This window comes from Gopherus evgoodei, chromosome 13 (assembly GCF_007399415.2).
Source record: "Gopherus evgoodei ecotype Sinaloan lineage chromosome 13, rGopEvg1_v1.p, whole genome shotgun sequence".
Taxonomy (NCBI): Eukaryota; Metazoa; Chordata; order Testudines; family Testudinidae; genus Gopherus; species Gopherus evgoodei.
The window spans coordinates 7264921-7285264 of record NC_044334.1 but is presented as its reverse complement, the minus strand read 5'-3'; the positions used below and the strand labels follow the sequence as shown (position 1 = coordinate 7285264).

Below are 20344 nucleotides of genomic sequence, written 5' to 3'. Positions count from 1 at the left end.
TTTTCTAAACAGAAGAACATAGTTTATTGGTAATTATTTCCAAACAGTGATGACTGAACATAATGAAGACATTCACAAAAAGGGGGCGGGGGAGGGGGTAGCATGAAAACACAGAGGGAAGCCCCAGCTTTAAAACACTTCACTTGAAGGCATTAATTAACGGAACACCATGAGCAGGCAGCTCCTGGTGCACTTGACGGAATAGCATGGCACATTTGTTTCTTTCTTGAATCTTTCCCAGGGTGTGGAAGAGTCTGGCCTGAAAGTAAAGAACGTCTCTGAGCTGCTCTTTGCAGTCCACTTTTGCAAAATAAGTCTTGGCTTCATTTAGGTTCAGAATAGCAGATTCCAGAGCTGTCAAAAGGGTGAGGAAGTCTAACATTTAAAATTGTGTTCATATAAACACCACTTGCAGTACAATCCCACACTAGGGAGGCCCATTATGAATTCATTTTTCAAATTAAAAGCACAGGTTTTAGCAATTTCTAAAATACTTCATTTCATGATGTGGGAGAAAACATTTTATTGCCTCTTTTGTAAAAATAATGGTCTTGGCAACATGGGCATACAACTACAGCCTCTGCTACTCAAGCTTTGCTGCAGGGCGTGGATGATAAAGTGTGCAGATAAACAAGGTTCTATTGTAAATTTTCAAGATGGACATTGTTCTTTTGGCCTCAGTGACATTGTGAGTCCAGACTCAGACCCTCCTGCCCCACCCCCAATCTTCCCATTCAATAACACTACCTGCCTTGTTTTTCTTTAGATTTTATTACCAATGATAATATATCTCTGTATATTAAAATTCAAATATCTAAATTGGATTGTAGCTCATTCAAAGCTGAGAAGTATAAATAGGCATAATTATTCTTCACTCTACCTTCTGCCTTCTTTGGCTGAGAGTAGGAAGCTGCAGAAGCAACTTGACATTTGGCCACCAAGAACATGGCACAGCCTTTGTCCAGTACTGCCCCGTGAGCCAAGATAGGTTCTATTGCCGTATGCAGAATATTCAGCGCTTGTTCAGGAATACCAAGAATTAGCTGAAAGAAAAACATACTTTGCTGGTCTGAAATTGGTGCCCACATGAAATAACAGCCACTTCTGGTGAGGCCAACATAAGCCACTCAAATGCCACATCTGTTTCAAAAGGAATTGATAGTCCAGACAAGATTTTTAGTTTCTTCCCATGACGTTCTAATCTGTTTCCATTAACAGAGATGAGGCACTGTGGCAGTGAGTGCCAGTAGGAATCTGAATTGATTGGTAGACACTGCCCAGAGTTGACAACGAGGATCCCTATATGCCCAGAATAAGCAATACGAATGAACTCCATTAACCTGTGTTCTTTTTAAACCCAACTCATGTCAACAAGTTACGGTACCGCAAAGTCAACAAGATGGCATAAGAAATATCAATTGGAGAAGTGAAGGCAGTGCCAACTTATAACTGCATATTCTATAACATACTGAGTCTAAAAGCCTCAATGACAGTCAATTGTTATAAACTTCCTTGAAAGACTTCACATTTTGAAATATATTTCATTCGTTAGACGCAATAACTGAACCCCGACAGGATTATGTTCTTAAATCTAACAATGATATCCAGATTGACAACCTAAAATATTTGATTTGCAGCCTGTGAAAACATGAATCAAACTTACCTGGGAGAAAGCCAAGTTCAGAACGGTTTCAGAGGCCAAGTACTGTAGACGGTATTCTCTAGAGAGAGCAAGAGCTTGAAGCAGGACAGGCAGTGCTATTGTATGACATGAAGATCTCCAGTAAAGCTCTGCTATTGACAGAAGTACACTAACCAAAGAGAGGAGTGAAAAATGTAAAGTGACACAGTTTTGCTGAAAATTTTGAAGTGTTTCCCCAGCACACTAACCTCCAGAGAACAAGCAAGTGGATGTCAATTATTTATCCCTAATAGCAGTCTCTCATTTATTCTTAATAAGTTAAAATACCACATGCACAATAAATCTGAAGTTCATCCTTAAAAAGGATCCCACCAATTACCACAAATAAAACACTATTATATAAGTAACACTGACGATTATGATGACACAGAGTAGAGAGAAAACATCTCCCAGTTTATTTTAGGCACAGTTAGTTTCCCTGTTGAGTGAAAGAGCCACACAAACCAACTCCACCCCACCCTCTTTTTTTTTTTTAAATAGGAAATTGTGGTTGCAAAACATCCACTCAGGGCAGATTTAGTACTTGAAACTACTTTGAATTTAGTTTTGAAAAGACTTCTAAATTTCAGCTTCACAGTATCCTTTATATCAATTTTTTAATTTTGTTATTAAAAAACACCCTGCAAACAAACCACCCACATCCCACACATGCCATAGGGAGAAAAAAAAACCCAAAACCCAACTCCACCCCTGGAAAAAAAAACAAACTAACTTTGAATTTTCACACTGTCTATGAAGAATTCAATTCATACATTCACTTTCATAATGAAAGTTTATCTATCATACTTCATTTCAAAGCTAAAACTCGGTTTGTTGAGTGCAAACATGTGTAGTTAGGGGCCATTCCAAATGACTTTCTTTTAAAACAGTGTTGCTACCAGCAAGTTCGTTTAGCTCAGCAAGTGAAAGCACTTTCGTACTGCCATGGTATTGTTTCATCTTATCAACACAAGTTTTACATTTAATAATTCTTCTATACGACATTTAATAAATCAGAGTATTTTCTTATCCAAATGGTGGATAAACTACAAATTAACAAAGAAATACAGAACAGATTGTGACCATTGATGTTAATTAGTGTAAAGTAGTTTTAATATTCAAGGAAATCTCTGGAAATTAACTGTTCTTACCTAATCACCATCTCAGTGTTTTTTATATTTTGGCAGTGGATCAATAGTTTCTGCAAAAGTTTGTGCGCCTCTGACATTTGATTCTGAGCTTTCAATACAATGGCTTTTCTACAATAAAAAGAATTTCATTACCAGATGATAATATTTTAGACTAAATCCTTCACTTGGACGCAATGGAAAAGCACACTTGTGTTTTGTGTACTCAGCTTCTACAGTCGTAAAATTACTTTCTACCCAAATGCGTAAAATTATAACCAGGGCCTGGTGGGCATGTTCTGTTAATAACATGTAGCTTTTATATAGCACTTTTCATCCACAGATCTCAAAGCACTTTATAAGGGAAAGGAAGTATTCTCTCCATTCTACAGAAGGGGTAACAGCCAAAAATGAAGCAACTTGCCCATGGTCACACTGTAGGTCAATGGCAAACCAGGCCCCAACTCTCCTAATTGTTTTATATAAATTCTGTATTGCAGTAGCTCCTGGGTTAGCCACAGTGAACAGATTTCAAAATAAATAGATTAATGCATTCTCTGAGAGCAAGGGATCTATAGTCATAGAATAATTTATAAATTTAGGGCTTAAATGCTTTATAACCGTTAAAATAACCCCAGGGAGGTGGGTAAAATGGATTATACCAAGATCACTGTTTTAGGATAATTATGGCAGAGTTAAGGAAGAAGGAAACATTACTGTAGTTCACTGAAGAAAGGTATGCTGAGACAAATAACGTATTATCTCCAGCAAGCACTTTATTCCATCTTTATTTCAGTGGGATATTATTGCAAAATTTTTCTGTAGATGGATGGTTTCTTACCTGTACACGCCTTCGATGCTATTAAGTGCTGTAATTCCTGCCACAAAAGAATCGGCAACATGGTACTTCCCATCATTCATAGCTCTATCAAACTGTATTTTCTGATCAAACAGCATCCACAGCTAAACCAAGAGTATACAGAAATAAGTTTTAAGACGAAATGGTGAATGTTCATTTTGTGATTCAAAGTTAAATCAGCAGATATTAATCGCAGTTAGCTCACATAATTAACTTAAAAAAATTAATCGTGATTAAAAAATTTAATTGCAATTAATAGCAGTTTTAATTGCACTGTTAAACAATACAATACCAATTGAAATTTATTAAATAGTTTGGTCATTTTTGTACACTGTAATATATATTGTATTCTGTGTTGTAATTGAAATCAAAGTGTATATTTTTTATTATAAATATTTGTAATGTAAAAATGATAAGAAATAGTATTTTTCAATTCATCTCATACAAATACTGTAGTGCAATCTCTTTGACATGAAAGTGCAACTTACAAATGTAGATTTTTGTTACATAACTGCACTCAAAACCAAAACAATGTAAAATTTCAGAGCCTACAAGTCCACTCAGTCCTACTTCTTGTTCAGTCAATTGCTCAGACAAACAAGTTTGTTTACATTTACAGGAGATAATGCTGCCTGCTTCTTATTTACAATGTCACCAGAAAGTGAGAACAGACATTTGCATGGCACTTTTGTAGCTAGCATTGCAAGGCATTTACGTGACAGGTATGCTAAACATTCGTATGCCCCTTCATGCTTCGGTCTCCATTCCAGAGGGCATGCTTCCATGCTGATGGGGCTTGTTAAAAAAATAATACATTAATTAAATTTGTGACTGAACTTCTTGGGGGAGAACTGTATATCTCCTGCTCTGTTTTACCTGCATATTGTCATATATTTCATGATATAGCAGTCTTGGATGATGACCCAGCACACATTCATTCTAAGAACACTTTCACTGAAGGTACCAATGTGAGATTTCTAAAGATGGCTACAGCACTCAACTCAAGGCTTAAGAATCTGAAGTACCTCCCCAAATCGTAGAGGGACGAGGTGTGGAGCATGTTTTTCAGAATTCACACTCCAGTGCAGAAACTACAGAAACCAAACTACCAAAAAAAGAAAATCAACCTTCTGCTGGTGGCATCTGACTCAGATAATGAAAATGAAACTGCATCAGTCCGCACTGCTTTGATTGTTATTGTGCAGAACCCAGCATCAGCATGGACGCATGTCATTTGGAATGATGGTTGAAGCATGAAGGGACATATGACTCTTTAGTGCATCTGGCACGTAAATATCTTGCGACGCCAGCTACAACAGGGCCGTGAGAACGCCTGTTCTCACTTTCAGGTGACATTATAAACAAGAAGCAGGCAGCATTATCTCCTGCAAATGCAAATAAGCTTGTTTGTCTGAGCGATTGGGTGAAAAGTAGAAGTGGACTTGCAGGCTCTAAAATTGTAGATAGTTTTATTTCTGAATGCAGTTTTTTGTACATAATTCTACATTTGTAAGCTCAACTTTCATGATAAAGAGATTGCACTACTGTACATGTATTAAGTGAATAGAAAAATACTATTTCTTTTGCTTTTTACAGTGCAAAATACTTGTAATAAAAAATACATTTAAAGTAATCACTGTACACTTTGTATTCTGTGTTGTAATTGAAATCAATATATTTGCAGATGTAAAAAACATCCACAATTTTTGAAATAAATGGTATTCTATTATCGTTTAATCGTGCAATTAATTTTTTTAATTGCTTGACAGCCTTAATATTAAAGCATGCTATTTACAGACTTAACTGACTATACTCCTGTTTATTAAAAGAAGTTGTCCCAGTTTGTTGGATGTTACACATTGTATCAATAAACAACTTCAGCAGACATGTGTAGGTCTACTAAAGAAATATGGCAAAAGAACCCCAACAAAGCTTACAGGATCACATTTAAAACAAAATTATTTCCTCTAGTTATGTCCTGAATAATTGTTTCTGAACAGTATGGCTCCCTTTGTAACATAGAAAAGGAAAAGATTGGAAAAAAATAAGTTTGCTGGATCTGGAAAAGCCTTAAAATGACATAGATGCTGTCCTACAGATTTTACTCCATTAGGGTGTTTCCCAGTGCCACACAAATCACAGCCTCTTCTCTTAGCTCAGAGTACTTGTATAGCACTTTGAACTTCAAAGCACTTTACAAACATTTAATCCTGATATTTAACTCCCTCAGAGGGCGTTAAATATGATATAGCTAGCATTACAGGTAAGCTGCACAGAATGAACAGAGGGCATGGAATGAAAATACAAATAGCTCTTTACTCTGGAGGCACTAATGAGATAACTTCCTCATGTTTCCAACTGTGGTGCATAATGTTTTAATGGCTTGTGACTTTGTGCAAAAATTTTTAGTTTTCTCACTAGTGACAAGATGTATATGAAACCAATTCAGATTTTCTAATGAAAACACATTTTATACAGGTACAGTAGGAATTAAGAAAATCAGATCTTACCCCCAACATATAACTCTGTCATGTGAATGTGTATTTTCTCTATGCAATAAAAGCCACACCTTACCTGTGCATGCTGACTACTGGGAGGGAATCTCTCTTTTAAATGTTTCAATATTTCTGAAGCAGCAGCAAAGCATCCCTACAACACAAGAACAGGAGTATGAAGAGCAAGTAATAGTGCAAGCACTATTTTCCTTTCCTTAATTTCATCCCTGTACTATGAGACACAAACAACTGTTAAGAGGAAAAACTAAATTTCCCTCACCTGCCAAAACGCTGATCAGAACCACACATGCACCCAATTCATCAACAAAAGCCACCTTTTATCACAGGCCTTTGAATCTTCACCCACGATTTTTTTGTGCAACTCAATGTAAGCCTCACCTGTTCTGCGTGTAGCTCAGCCAGGTGACACAATACTACAGCAAAAGATTCCGTGTTATTCTGCTGAACACCCACATTTACAGCTTCTAGACTGTTCATGCTCAGCAACATCTGGGCTTGCTGAAGTGCCATGGTGCTACAGTGAGAAGAGCTTCATTTACTTTCATACAACAAACATCAGAGATTTCTAATCTACACTCCAAAAGTCATGATAAATTGCCACAGATTGCTTCTCTGGCCTTCCAGCTTTAGAGCTTCCCCTTTTTGCTGTAAGCAACTGCTGCCCAGGACCTCCCCCACTGTGCCAGCACATCAAGTGCTCATGAACAAGGCATCAACCCAGCTAAGAGCTGAACACAGTTTCTATGACGTGATGTTGAGGATGGGTAAATAGAGACATTAAAACTTTGTTCTATTTACAGATATAACATAGGGACTAAAATCTCTCCAGACTGTATCTGAGAGGTAGCCGTGTTAGTCTGCATACACGAAAACAACGAGGAGTCCGGTGACACCTTAAAGACTAACCGATTAATTTGGGCATAAGCTTTCATGGGTAAAAAAACCTCATTTCTTCTGCTGAAATAAATCTGTTAAACTTTAAGGTGCCACCAGACTCCTCATAGTTCCTTCAGACTGTTTTTTAAATGAGCCGAACTAGGAAAACAAAAATTCTCCCAACATCTCCTGAATAATAGCCTATACATTTGGTTTCAGCACATTAAACAGATGCAGTTGCTTGTGCACTTGTACAACAGATAGTAAAGGCATTGCTTGCAACATTTACAACATATATAAGAAACAAAGTTTGATGAGAGAAAATACCTGCGACCATATAGTCTCCAAATGGCAGTTTTCTGTGCTATACTAATATCAATAAGCTCTGACAAGCTATGTTTCCAGTGCAACAGATCAGAGTCCTTTAAGGCATCCATTAGCTTGTTAGCGGTCTTTCCTGCAAAAGCTCTTTGCTGAACCAAGGACTGTATTCCCAAGGAAGCTAGATACTAAGGAGAGGGAAATCAAAACAAACATATATACACGCTACAACTAAGCAGGAAGCACAAACTATCAAAATTCCCACCTAAAAAACCCAAGTTATTATTCAGTACAGATGGCAAAATGCCACTACAGGGATTTCTTCATATACATAGTTAATAATACCATCTTGTAATGGGACGGAAGGGGGATCTGTAGTTTCCCACCCCGCCAGTCCTGCAGCTGGGAAGCTGGTGTTTATATCTGAGTCACTCCAATGATAAAATACTCACACGCACACTTGTGCACGCACACAGAACTTTCTGCTTTTCCCCTGACACTCCCTCAAAAAATACAATTTCCCCCTTTCAGGGCTCATACACCATCTACACAATTAGTTCCCAATCCTTTGTCGTATGCACCCCACCTGACTCCTCACCCCAACCCAGTTTTCCCCATGACTTTTACTTCCTCACTCCCAGCAATCTAGTGGCTGGGTTCTCTATTTGTTCCTGGGTATCAGAGGGTAGCCCGCTCTCTAAATAATCTAACGTCTGCTCTCAGCTTCCCCAATGTGAGCTACACTATTTCGTGTAGTGCAGCTCGTTCTCTTATCTCAAACAGAAAAACGAGAGAGAGAGAGAGAGAGAGAGAGAGAGAGAGAGAGAGAGAGAGAGAGAGAGAGAGAACGAACGAACCACACTCTAACAGCCAGGAGACGGGGAGGAAGTTGGCATGAGACTTGCTGAGAGAGGGCTGCCCTGCAAGACCGAGCAGCTGGGACAGGGAGAAATGGGGGTGAAAGCCAAAGATCCCTATGGGAGCAAGTCTACTGTGATTTTTAATTTAATTATGTTTTTAAAAAAGAAAGAAAAAGGCAGATTTTGTAATCTAAAATAGACTGGGTAAATCTCAGCTATACATACTCATAAGATCAGCAAAAAGAAAAGCTACAGATCATACGCTATATGTGAGTGCACACACACCCTTCTCCTTGTCCTAGAATAAAGTTGAGGGCTGAGAGACTTACTGGCAATCCAAAATGTACAGCTTTTTTCACAGAGTGTTCTAACAGGACACAGCTATCTGATCTCTTCTGCTCCAAAATGTACAGCCAACTCTGGTATGGGAACAAGATCAAAAGATCATTGCAAAGGCATGATGTAAAATGTCATGTACAATATTTTTGTGCAACCATAAAAAAGAGGGGGGACACAAAAATGTATGTGGTAACTTAAAAAACAAAACAAAACACAATTGACTATAGAATCAGAGTCCCTCCTATGAAAGGCAGCAGCCCAGGACGCTTCCATGTCAAGTCTGGAATGGTATAGTAAATTATGCAAGGCACCCATAGGGTTACCTTCCACAGGACTTCTGGGATAACATCCTCTCTCAGTCCAAGAGATAGTTTGACTCTCATGGAATGAGCCTTGCTAGAAAGTGGTGCTTTTCACCTTGTTTCCTCAATACAGTCTCAAAACCAGCAAGACACAGAAGCCTTAGAACCTGCTCTGTTTCTCCAAGGAGAAACAGGTGACCTGTGTCACTCTGACAGCTCCCTCAGATACATATCTTAACCCTTCTTCATATCAAGTGGACAATAAGAGCTCTTTTTTCTCCTCTCATGGGTTGAATATAACCAAGTGCTTGAAACTTCCTGAGCCAAAAAGCAGAGCTTAAAACTGAGCTATTATGCTGCAGTGTGTTTGGGAAGGCAGAGGAAGAGGCCTAGTCTATAGCAGTTTATCAAGTGGATCACCCCTCTTAGCAAGAGCACTGTTTACACTGCATAGATTTAGACAGGAACCTCGGCTGAGTGCTCTCTAGGTTGTAAATAAAAAAAACCCATTACTATAAACACATTCTATTATGGACAGGAAAGAGCTGAAAAAGAAGTTGCCAAAAAAAGGGGGGAGGGAGGGAAAGGGAAAGAGAGAGAGACTAAGATCTTTGCCTTTTTCCTCTTTCTTTTGGCTGAGAGCCTTATGTTCACTCTCAGGACAGAGGGATACGGGAAAAAAGGCTTCTATAAATTATCTTGAACAAAGTTCTTAAAAGTGCAAAGACTAAACATTCAAAGCATTGTGTATGGGTTTAAATGTATGACTCCCACTAAAATGAACCAGAGTTGCACAACTAAAAAAAAACAACCCAAAATCTCTGGACAGCTCCTTGATATTTACTGAAGAAATTAAGAACCAAAAAAGTCATCCTGAGGCAGTGAAATAATATTAAAACTACTACAAACACTAGATATAGCTACAGAAAATGCATCAAAAGTCTAACTGAGTTGAGAGACAGATGGCTAAGACAAAGGCAATGTATCCCCTAAGCATGGCTGCCTTACCAAGCAGTGCTGCAAGCAAACATGATCATTGGACTCCTGTGCAATTCTGATGGCTTCCTGGAGAGCAAGCTCAGCTTGCTGACTATCAATAAATCAAAGATACAGCACATTAATATTCTGTTAACAATGACAAGTAGTATTATGAAGTCTCAAACGTACACTGATCTAAATGATACATATCCCACTCAGAAGTGAACTCCAATTAAACAGTTCAGATGAGAGAGAATTTCCTCACATCCACTTTTTTGTTAGTCTTCAGGCTGATGATATATAAAAGATAGCCGCTACAATTCATGAGAAATTAATTGTAAACCATTAATGAGCCTTAAAGCACATGTATATGTTCAAATATGCTCTGAGATTATTCTGATGAGTGCCATATAAAATACCTGCCTAGGTAGAAAGTGTTTGTACTCATCATCTTCCTGACCCACTCCCATCATCACCGTGATTTGTCCAGTCATGTGGCAATGTATGCAGGCCTACATTACAGGTTTCTTTGGGGGCAGGGACTGCTCTCATTTGTCTGCAGAACACCATGCATATCTACAGCACTGCAGAAACAATACCCCAACTCCAAGAAGGGATTTAAAAAAACAAACAAACAAACAAAAAAAACACCTGCAAAGTACTCTCTCCAACTCATCTGATCATTATCTTTGCGAGAGTAATAGGTTGGCAGCTAGAGTTGCTCCTGAACATGTATTAGGTATAAATAAGCACTCACACCTTCTGACCTATGTATGGTCGTGGAAGTGAGCAGGTAAAGATCTAATTCCCTGGGAAACCATTGTAATTGGACATAAAAAGAACCTCAAATCTTAGTATATTCCAAATGGTTCAGCCAACAGGCGAACCGAACGCACGTTAAAATCAAATCAAGATTCAAGGACAGTTACAAACAAAGCCTATCTGTGCTTGCTCCCCAACTACAGAGTCCTCCTCCTCCTCCTCCTCATCTAACTTTCAGAAAACAATAGCAGCACAAAGTTTATCTTGTGTTTCTTAACTATGCAGCAAGATGTATTAACTTACTAATGGCCAAATCGACAATGCAGTGCAGCTAGATTAAGAGCAGCGTATCTCAGACTTCGGCCATAACCTTCATCTCCATTGCTTTTGCTTTCTGCTCCAGTGAGAATCAAACGGTCAAAATAGTGAAGGAGGCTGTGTGTTGAACTGAAGACGTCTTGTACTCTAAGACTATTTAAGTAGCTTAAATAATGCTAAAATTTAAAGCAGAATCAGCTTTAATTAAAACAGAATTGGTAACACAATTTTGAGATGCATGTTGTATCTTACTGAGAAAGGTGGCAGTAGGATCTTCTGTGAATGAGAGAGAGTTCAGCAGGAAATATCAATGCAAACAACATGATTTATACAGTTCAGAACTACTGGGATAAAGCTGATCATGTTTCCTTTATATCAAATGACCTGCTCCAAAGTGGAACAAGGAAAGGCTTGCTCACCACAGTTAATATTTTCAACATCTCTCACCAGTCAGTGATCCTGAGGCAAGATGTCTACATAGAAGGCATGAAGCTACAGCTCTTACTCATGTGAGACTGCTCACATGGGTAGGGCTACAGGATCAGGCCCAAAAATGAAGTACAGGCCCAGACTGACATTATTCTGTCAAATGCATTTCACTTTCAGAGTTCAGACTTCTTTTAATAACCAGAAATCAATGTAAGTAATCAATAGCCAGTGCACACTCCATCTAGTACTGATCACTGGTACATTTCTTACATTCACAATGTTTAGGACCGTAACTATTTCATGTTAGTCAAGACAGCTTAATGTCAGAAAGACAAGTAAGTCTCAGGCCCCATTTCAAAAAGGAACTTAAACACATGCCTAACTTTTTGCACTTGAGTAGTGCCACTCAAGTCAAGGGAACTTATGCTTGAAGTTGGACACATGTAAGTACTTAACTGAATTATGCTCTCTGTGCCTTTAAAAGGAGTCCCATCCTAAAATACTATATTAGCATACACAGAGATAATACAGATTTGTACAAATGTTTTGTACTTCAGTGTATAGTACAAACAAGAAAGGGGAAAAAATTCATAGGTAGGAGTTGTAGACCAAGCTGGATGAGCAAGCATCTCAGAGAGGTGATTAAGAAAAAGCAGAAAGCCTACAAGGAGTGGAAGATGGGAGTAATCAGCAAGGAAAGCTACCTTATTGAGGTCAGAACATGTAGGGATAAAGTGAGAAAGGCCAAAAGCCACGTAGAGTTGGACCTTGCAAAGGGAATTAAAACCAATAGTAAAAGGTTCTATAGCCATATAAATAAGAAAACCAAGAAAGAAGAAGTGGGACCGCTAAACACAGAGGATGGAGTGGGGGTTAAGGATAATCTAGGCATGGCCCAATATTTAAACAAATACTTTACCTCAGTCTTTAATGAGGCTAATGAGGAGTTTAGGGATAATGGTAGGATGACAAATGGGAATGAGGATATGGAAATAGATATTATCACATCCGAGGTAGAAGCCAAACGCGAACAGCTTAATGGGACTAAATCGGAGGGCCCAGATAATCTTCATCCAAGAATATTAAAGGAACTGGCACATGAAATTGCAAGCCCATTAGCAAGAATTTTTAATGAATCTGTAAACTCAGGGGTTGTACCATATGACAGGAGAATTGCTAAGATAGTTCCTATCTTTAAGAAAGGGAAAAAAATGTGATCCAGGCAACTACAGACCTGTTAGTTTGACATCTGTAGTATGCAAGGTCTTGGAAAAATTTTTGAAAGAGAAAGTAGTTAAAGGACATTGAGGTCACTGGTAATGGGGACAAAATACAACATGGTTTTACAAAAGGTAGATCGTGCCAAACCAACCTGATCTTCTTTGAGAAGGTAACAGATTTTTTAGACAAAGGAAACACAGTGGATCTAATTTACCTCGATTTCAGTAAGGCATTTGATACGGTTCCACATGGGGAATTATTAGCTAAATTGGAAAAGATGGGGATCAATAGGAAAATTGAGAGGTGGATAAGGTACTGGTTAAAGGGGAGACTACAATGGGTTGTAATGAAAGGTGAACTGTCAGACTGGAGGGAGGTTACTAGTGGAGTTCCTCCGGGATCAGTTTTGGGACCAATCTTATTTATTACTGACCTTGGCACAAAAAGTAGGAATGTGCTGATAAAGTCTGCGGATGACATGAAGCTAGGAGGTATTGCCAATACAGAGAAGGACCGGGATATCATACAGGAAGATCTGGATGACCTTGTAAACTGGAGTAATAGTAATAGGATGAAATTTAATAGTGAAAAAGTACAAGATCATGCATTTAGGAATTAATAACAAGAATCACTGTTATAAGCTGAGGATGCATCAGCTGGAAGTAACAGAGAAGGACCTTGGAGTATTGGTTGATCACAGGATGACCATGAGCCGCCAATGTGATATAGCCATGAAAAAAGCTAATGCGGTCTTGGGATGCACCTGGCGAGGTATTTCCAGTAGAGATAAGGAGGTGTTAGTACCATTATACAAGGCACTGGTGAGACAAGGAATAGTGTGTGCAGTTCTGGTCTCCCATGTTTAAGAAGGATGAATTCAAACTGGAACAGGTACAGAGAAGGGCTATTAGGACGATCTGAGGAATGGAAAACTTGTCTTTTGAAAGGAAACACAAAGAGCTTGGCTTGTTTAGCCTAACCAAAAGAAGGCTGAGGGGAGATATGATTGCCTTCTATAAATATATCAGAGGAATTAATACAGCTCAGTATCAATGTGGACACAAGAACAAATGGATATAAACTGACCATCAGGAAGTTTAGACTTGAAATTAGACAAAAGTTTCTAACCATCAGAGTGAAGTTCTCGAACAGCCTTCCAAGGGGAGTAGTGGGGGCAAAAGACATATCTGGCTTCAAGACTAAGCTTGATAAGTTTATGGAGGGGATGGTATAGTGGGATAGCCTAATTTGGGCAATTGATCTTTGACTATTAGCGGTAAATATGCCCAATGGTTTGAGATGGGATGGGATCTAAGTTACTATAGAGTAGGATGACCAGATGTCCCGATTTTGTTGGGACGGTCCTGATATTTGAGGCTCTCTTATATAGGCACTGATTACCCCCCACCCCTTGTCCCGAGTTTTCACATTTACCATCTGGTCTCCCTACTACAGAAAAAATTCTTTTCTGGGTGTCTGACTGGTGAGTCTTGCCCACATGCTCAGGGTTTAGCTGATCACCATATTTGGGGTCAGGGAGGAATTTTCCTCCAGAGCAGATTGGCAGAGGCCCTGGGGGTTTTTCACCTTCCTCTGCAGCGTGGGGCATGGGTCATTTGCTGGAAGATTCTCTGCATCCTGAAGTCTTTAAACCATGATTTAAGGACTTCAGTGGCTCAGACACAGGTTTGATACAGGAGTGGGTGGGTAAGATTCTGTGGTCTGTGTTGTGCAGGAGGTCAGACTAGATGATCATAATGGTCCCTTCTGACCTTAAAGTCTATGATTCTATGATTAAAGTCTATGAAATAGGAAGAACTGCCCTGTGAGCATGTTGGGTTGAGGGGGAAAGACACTTACTGCTTCAGCAAAGTCTGGATTAAACTTCAGCAAATTGTTCAATTCCTTTTGTAAAAATGCTGGAGTAAGAGCTTTTGTCTCATCATTCTTTAATAAAGAAGCCTAGAATAAAAGGGTAAATTGTTGTTAAGTAACTAGGAATGGAGCAGTAGAATATTATATAAATAGATGCTACTCAATTTATTATCTGTATAGCTTCAATTACATAAAATTTCATAAGGGTTATGTCTGCTATCATTTTTAAATATTGCCAATAGCAATTTTACTCTCAATTAAAATGCAGTATTCACTTTTAGAGAGACCACAATCGCTTTGACTAACATGGAAAAACCAGTTTAAGACAGCGATTTCTGCAAGTTTTTCTTTTTGGAGATTGATTATATTGGACTTCTGATTAAATTTATATTTGACTGCTCGCAAAAATTCAGGTAGCGATACAAAACCAAATCATTTTATTTGCTTTGGGAAGAATACTGATAAATGGGAAACAAACAAAAAAAATCCAGTTATTATAGTAATCATAAATTATCACAAGACTCCAGATCTCAGGAAAATCACTGAACATTTTGATTTCTCTTGCTCCATAATATTGTCATTTTATTTGGAGAGATGATTTCTATACACATGCAGGACAGTACACAATAAATTAGTTAAAAATCTAGAACAAAGTCAAAATATGATGCCACTGTAGTTAAATTCATAAATTTACATAATAGCACAGCAGCAAGAGTGTAAACAAAAATTGTACACTAGATGTAGATGTAGAATTAAAGAGACTAGTAGCATTTAACAATTACTTAGAGACCTTCAAATATATAAGAAGTACTTTATGCTATTGTACATATTTAATATTGCTACCATGCTTCAGAGGTCTGGTTGTGCTCTTTGTGTGTTTAGTTTCTCTGCATATAATTACTTGCAGGAATGATCAATGAAACAGAAAGTTTTAAACACATTTTGGAGAAACCAATTGGAAAGTATAAACTACAAATATTCCCATTGGAAAGCTGATTCTGAAACACTCATCTCAAGGAACAGAATCATTCCACGACTTGTGTTTCCTGTTAAAACTGTTTGAATTTCAAGTACTCACAATGAACTATTCACACACGAGATATAAACCGAGAATTATTCAACAAAATAATTTCTAATTAATCCAAGAAAGTGTGATGTTTGTTGATAATTCATAAACACAGAGGTAAAATTTACATTATGAATTATTTCCCAGCTCTAATCAGAAACAACATACCTGCTGAGAAAGAAAATATTCTGCTTGCTTCTGGGAGAGAGGCCCACTACAAGATACTTCTTCCCTGTTAAACGAACAATGGTGAGAAATAAAAGCAGTGAAAAGGAATCAGAAGGCTACAGCTGTGTAGCTTATATTGTAGCTATAATAAAGTAGGTATATTAGAGGGAGATACAAAAATAAGTACATTTTATTAGAGGCCACACACACATGCACAATTTTAGTTTACAAAGTATGATGGTACATCATCAGTGGTCAACTGGAAGCGTGAAAAGTAACCAGGATTACAGAGATTAAACTTTAAGAAAGAATAAAACCTGGCACATGGAAGCCACAATATAGTAGTCAGACACACAATCATAGGCTTTACTAGACAAAAGACTAAATACAGTATATAGATATGTCTGAAGAAAAACAGACATACCACCTTGATGTCTCAACTGGTAATGAGACCATGGCTGAATTTTAATCTTCAATCAGCAGAGACTATGAGCAACGTGAGCAATGTTCATGATCATCTCAAGGAAGCTGATCACACAGAGGATCATAGTACTCTGCACAGCAAGATTAGTTCCAGAAAGCAACTGCTTTGCTAGAAACAGAACCTTGTTTAAAGGGAAAACAGAAATATACAACAAAAAGTAAAACTCTGAGGACAATTAGCTAGATTCCCAACCGTCAGGAAGGCACAGAAAAGCTCAGGGACACAGAACAGTCCAACTACTGAAAATACAATTTAATATGTATATGAAAACTACTTTTATTTAAAAGATCATGCTGAAAAAAAAAGTCACTTTTATTGCATTAAAATCTTCATTGTTAGCATTAATAATACTATTAAGAGGGGACATACAAATCAAAAGTGCTAAGTGAAGGGAGAGAAAGTGGCACCGCTAACATATACAGTGGTACTGTACTTAATTGAAAATAGAATTATTGCAGATTTTTGAGTTGCAGTTTAGAAATGCTGCCACATGGTGGCACCAAAGAAACCGAGTGGCCATCCCAGCACTAAAATGTAAAAAAAAAAAGTTTATCTTTCTCTCTGCAAAAAACCAACCATGACCCATCCTCTTCATATGATGGAGTTCACCATTAATGAAGGGTGCCATTATAGAAAGATGAGAGTACAGTATCAAATTCCCATCTACCTCCTTTCATACCATAATATAAAGCAAGCCACCCCATAATAAAAGCAGCAGGAGCATGAGATGTTCCATCCAAGCACACTGTTCCACAGGGTTTTGGAGACAGCTGAGGTTAGCTTCTAAGAATGATGAAGGGATGGAAAGGAGAGTTGATTTTTCTAGTTTTTTTTTTTTTAAGATGGCTGGTTGAGTTCCTATTTGATCTATCATTTTAATGCTGCTGGGAGTTTTGTTGTACTACTAATTAGACGTTAAGAGTACCTAGAACCTTTTATAAGTGTCTTTTTATTATTTTAATCTAAATAAATAAAAACATAGTAATTGAAAACTGTTTTCTGGAACCTGTAATCTAGATAGGAGGTTATGCCCCCACATTGAAGATCAAAGCAGTTGCAATCTGCTCTACTACCTGAGTTAGAATCCCAAAGGCTGTGCCTGCCTAGTTACCTGTGATAACACATGCATAAAGGTTTATCATGATATTAACAAAGATAGGATACTTCTTTACTGTGAGTGTGTCCTTTGTTTGGTCAAAGTTTTGAATCCCTGTTTTGACATGTAAAGAGGAATTTTTAATATGATTAGAGTGGAAGACTCTCTAGAAAGTGGAAAGACTTTACAGAAATCATTAATAATTACCTTAGAGGTACATCGAGTTCTTCTTTTTCCATTTTCCCTTCGAGTTCTTCAGTATTTGTCAGCTCCATATCGGTCTCATCAATTCCATTTTTTTTCTCATCATTCTGATAGTACTGTTGAAGTGCAGTGTAAAGTTTATAGACCTGACTGAAAGAAAGCTTGTTGTATGCCAAGATCATGTGGCGCAGAAATAAACCTATACGAGGAAAATATTTGTTAGTTACATTTGAACACAGAGAAAGATAGCTGGTGCCTAGTAGTTTTAGATCAGAGACTGAAACTCAGTATTCTTGGTTCCAGCACTAACTGGGAATGTAAACTTGCAATTCACTTCACCTCAGCGACTCAGTATACCAATCTATAAAAATGGCCCAATAATTCTCACTGCCTCTCAGGTGCATTGTCAAGTTTACTTTAGGGCCCAATTCCACAGGTAATCTGATCACAGAACGCCTATTAAGATCAATGAGAACTGCTAATGGCGTTGCAATGTGAAACATTTCTGAACAGATGCATTCTTTGTATATGGTTTTATACAAAGACTGAGTATTTGTCTTAAGTAGTGTGCTTGTAATTGTTTTTCAAATATAAAAAGAAAATCTGTATTATGAATGGATTTCCAGGACAAAAGTGAAAGAATATAAAATACTTACCTACTACACTTGTTTTGTGAACTTCTGGTTCTGTCCCAGTAAATGAATCTGAAAGGTCATCAAAAAATTGTTCCATGTCTTTCAACTCCCCTTCTGCCATCAGTTTTATCCTAAACAGGGAAAAGAAGTTTATAGAAATGTTCCCTTCCAATCCTGACCACCAAAATAAATCTCACATGAAAAACTCTTCCTCATTTCAGGTATTGGAAGAACGAGACACAAACCTAAATTAAACCAAATGGTTATTAGTTCACTTATACCAAAAGTGTTTCTAAATTTTTGAACATCTGGAAAAAATGATTACCAATCACTTTAAAAAAAGAAATTGCATGTAATTATTTTTTCTATCTGAAAAGAAGAACTTTACAATTAACCAAATCACAACATGTTAAATCATCAAAGTATAGGTTGAGTGGTAGGTACTGTAAGGAAAAATTATGCTGTATGCTACACTTCCTTTCCCTCTTTTTTTCCCTTTCTAGTCTCCAAAGAAATACATTCTCTAAAAATCAACTAAATTTAAAATATCAGTTATGTTTATGATTTAATCACTTTCTTTGGTAATAATCATATAAATCACAGAAGCTAAAGGAAAAAAGTGATTAAACAACATGGCCCCATCTCTCTGGTAAAGCAGTATACAATCCCCAGCCAAAGGATAGAGCAAATAAATTACCTTATTTGCACAGAATTTGCTAAGTTAGGGCAGGATTCTTCAATAGCCTTATGCAATCGTGACAGCATCATATCAGGACCCTATACAAAATGATAAATCAATTTTAGAAATCCAAACAGTCAACTTGGACCCAGAAAAAACAGCAACTTTGCATCACTATACGTGTTGGGAGGAGGGATAGCTCAGGGGTTTGAGCATTGGCCTACTAAACCCAGGGTTGTGAGTTCAATCCCTGAGGGGGCCATTAAGGGAACTGGGGTAAAAATCTGGGGATGGTCCTGCTTGGAGCAGGGGGTTGGACTAGATGACCTCCTGAGGTCCCTTCTAACCCTAATAGTCTATGATTCTATGTTAATGGCTGTTACAAAGAGGACTGTGATCAGTTTTCTCCATGTGCACTGGAGACAGGACAAGTAGTAATAGCTTAATCTACAGCAAGAGAGATAAAGGTTAGATATTAGGAAAAGCTTTCTATCTACGAGAACATCTGGAAAGTAGTTAAGTTCTGGAATAGGCTTCCAAGAGAGGCTGCGGAATACTAGTCACTGGAGAATTTTAAGAATAGATTGGACAGACATCTGTCAGGAACAGTCTAGGTTTACTTGGTCTTGCCTCAGCACAGGGGGCTGGACCTTATGACTTCTGTGATTCCATAATAATCACAAAAATCCTTAGTCACCTTATTACAGTAGCAACATTTCACCTGCCCTAGGTGAGGAGCAGGGAGAATTGTGTAAGGCTCTTCTTTACGGGGGCGGGCTAGCTCAGTGGTTTGAGCATTGACCTGCTAAACCCAGGGTTCAATCCTTGAGGAGGCCACTTAAGGATCTGGGGCAAAAATCAGTACTTGGTCCTGCTAGTGAAGGCACGGGGCTGGACTCAATGACCTTTCAAGGACCCTTCCAGCTCTAGGAGATGGCTATATCTCCATTAATTTATTTATTTATATTTTATTCATTTATTCTGCAGCAGACTCCCAACCCCAGCCCTTATCTAGTGACAGTCCCTCTCCACCCTCCCTTAGATCCAGGAGCAAGATCGACGCTCTAGAAACACTTGCTGCCTTTCTCTCCTGCGCCCCCGCACTGGTGATGTCCAGGCCCCCTATTACCTGGGGGCAGCCCAACTCCTTCCACCTGGGGAAGATCCCTCATCCCCTCCCTACAACCCCTTCCACGGCCCTCGCCTGCTCCCCTCCTCAGGCGGCCCGTTGCCCCCCGACCTGCAGCAGCGGCAGCAGCAGCCGGTTGAGGCGCCGCCTCTCCAGCAGGCTGAGCTGAGCCCCGGCCCGGCCGAGCTCGCTGAGCAGCACCAGCAGCGCCATCTTGTAGGGGGTGACGCAGTCCTTGATGCCGAACACGTTGGCGTGCACCACCCCGTTGGTCATCATCGGGTTGAAGTAGAGACTCTCGTGCACGCTGGCCATGGCCGAGAGGGGCCCAGGCAGCCGCCGCTACCGCAGCTCGCTTCAGGTGCCTCCACCAACTCGCCGGAGCGCCAGCCCCATCACCCGGGCAACAGGCTTCTCCC

At 38.7% G+C, this 20344-nt stretch overlaps 1 protein-coding gene across 2 annotated transcripts; it reads right to left on the bottom strand.

The window, feature by feature from the left end:
- On the bottom strand, positions 1-20344 carry ANAPC5 (anaphase promoting complex subunit 5). Of its 2 annotated transcripts, none has more exons than XM_030583081.1 (17): positions 20037-20344; positions 18815-18894; positions 18139-18248; positions 17486-17681; positions 15699-15762; positions 14450-14551; positions 10925-11115; positions 9890-9971; positions 8570-8659; positions 7387-7568; positions 6562-6697; positions 6242-6316; positions 3650-3771; positions 2833-2940; positions 1664-1811; positions 881-1043; positions 1-354 (listed from the first exon to the last, which is right to left on the bottom strand). In XM_030583081.1, the coding sequence occupies exons 1-17, from the start codon at positions 20238-20240 to the stop codon at positions 140-142; spliced, it is 2268 nt and encodes a 755-aa protein (XP_030438941.1). In that variant the 5' UTR covers positions 20241-20344; the 3' UTR covers positions 1-139. The 2 variants fall into 2 exon arrangements, with proteins under 2 accessions (XP_030438941.1, XP_030438942.1); XM_030583082.1 differs by having other exon boundaries at positions 1-259.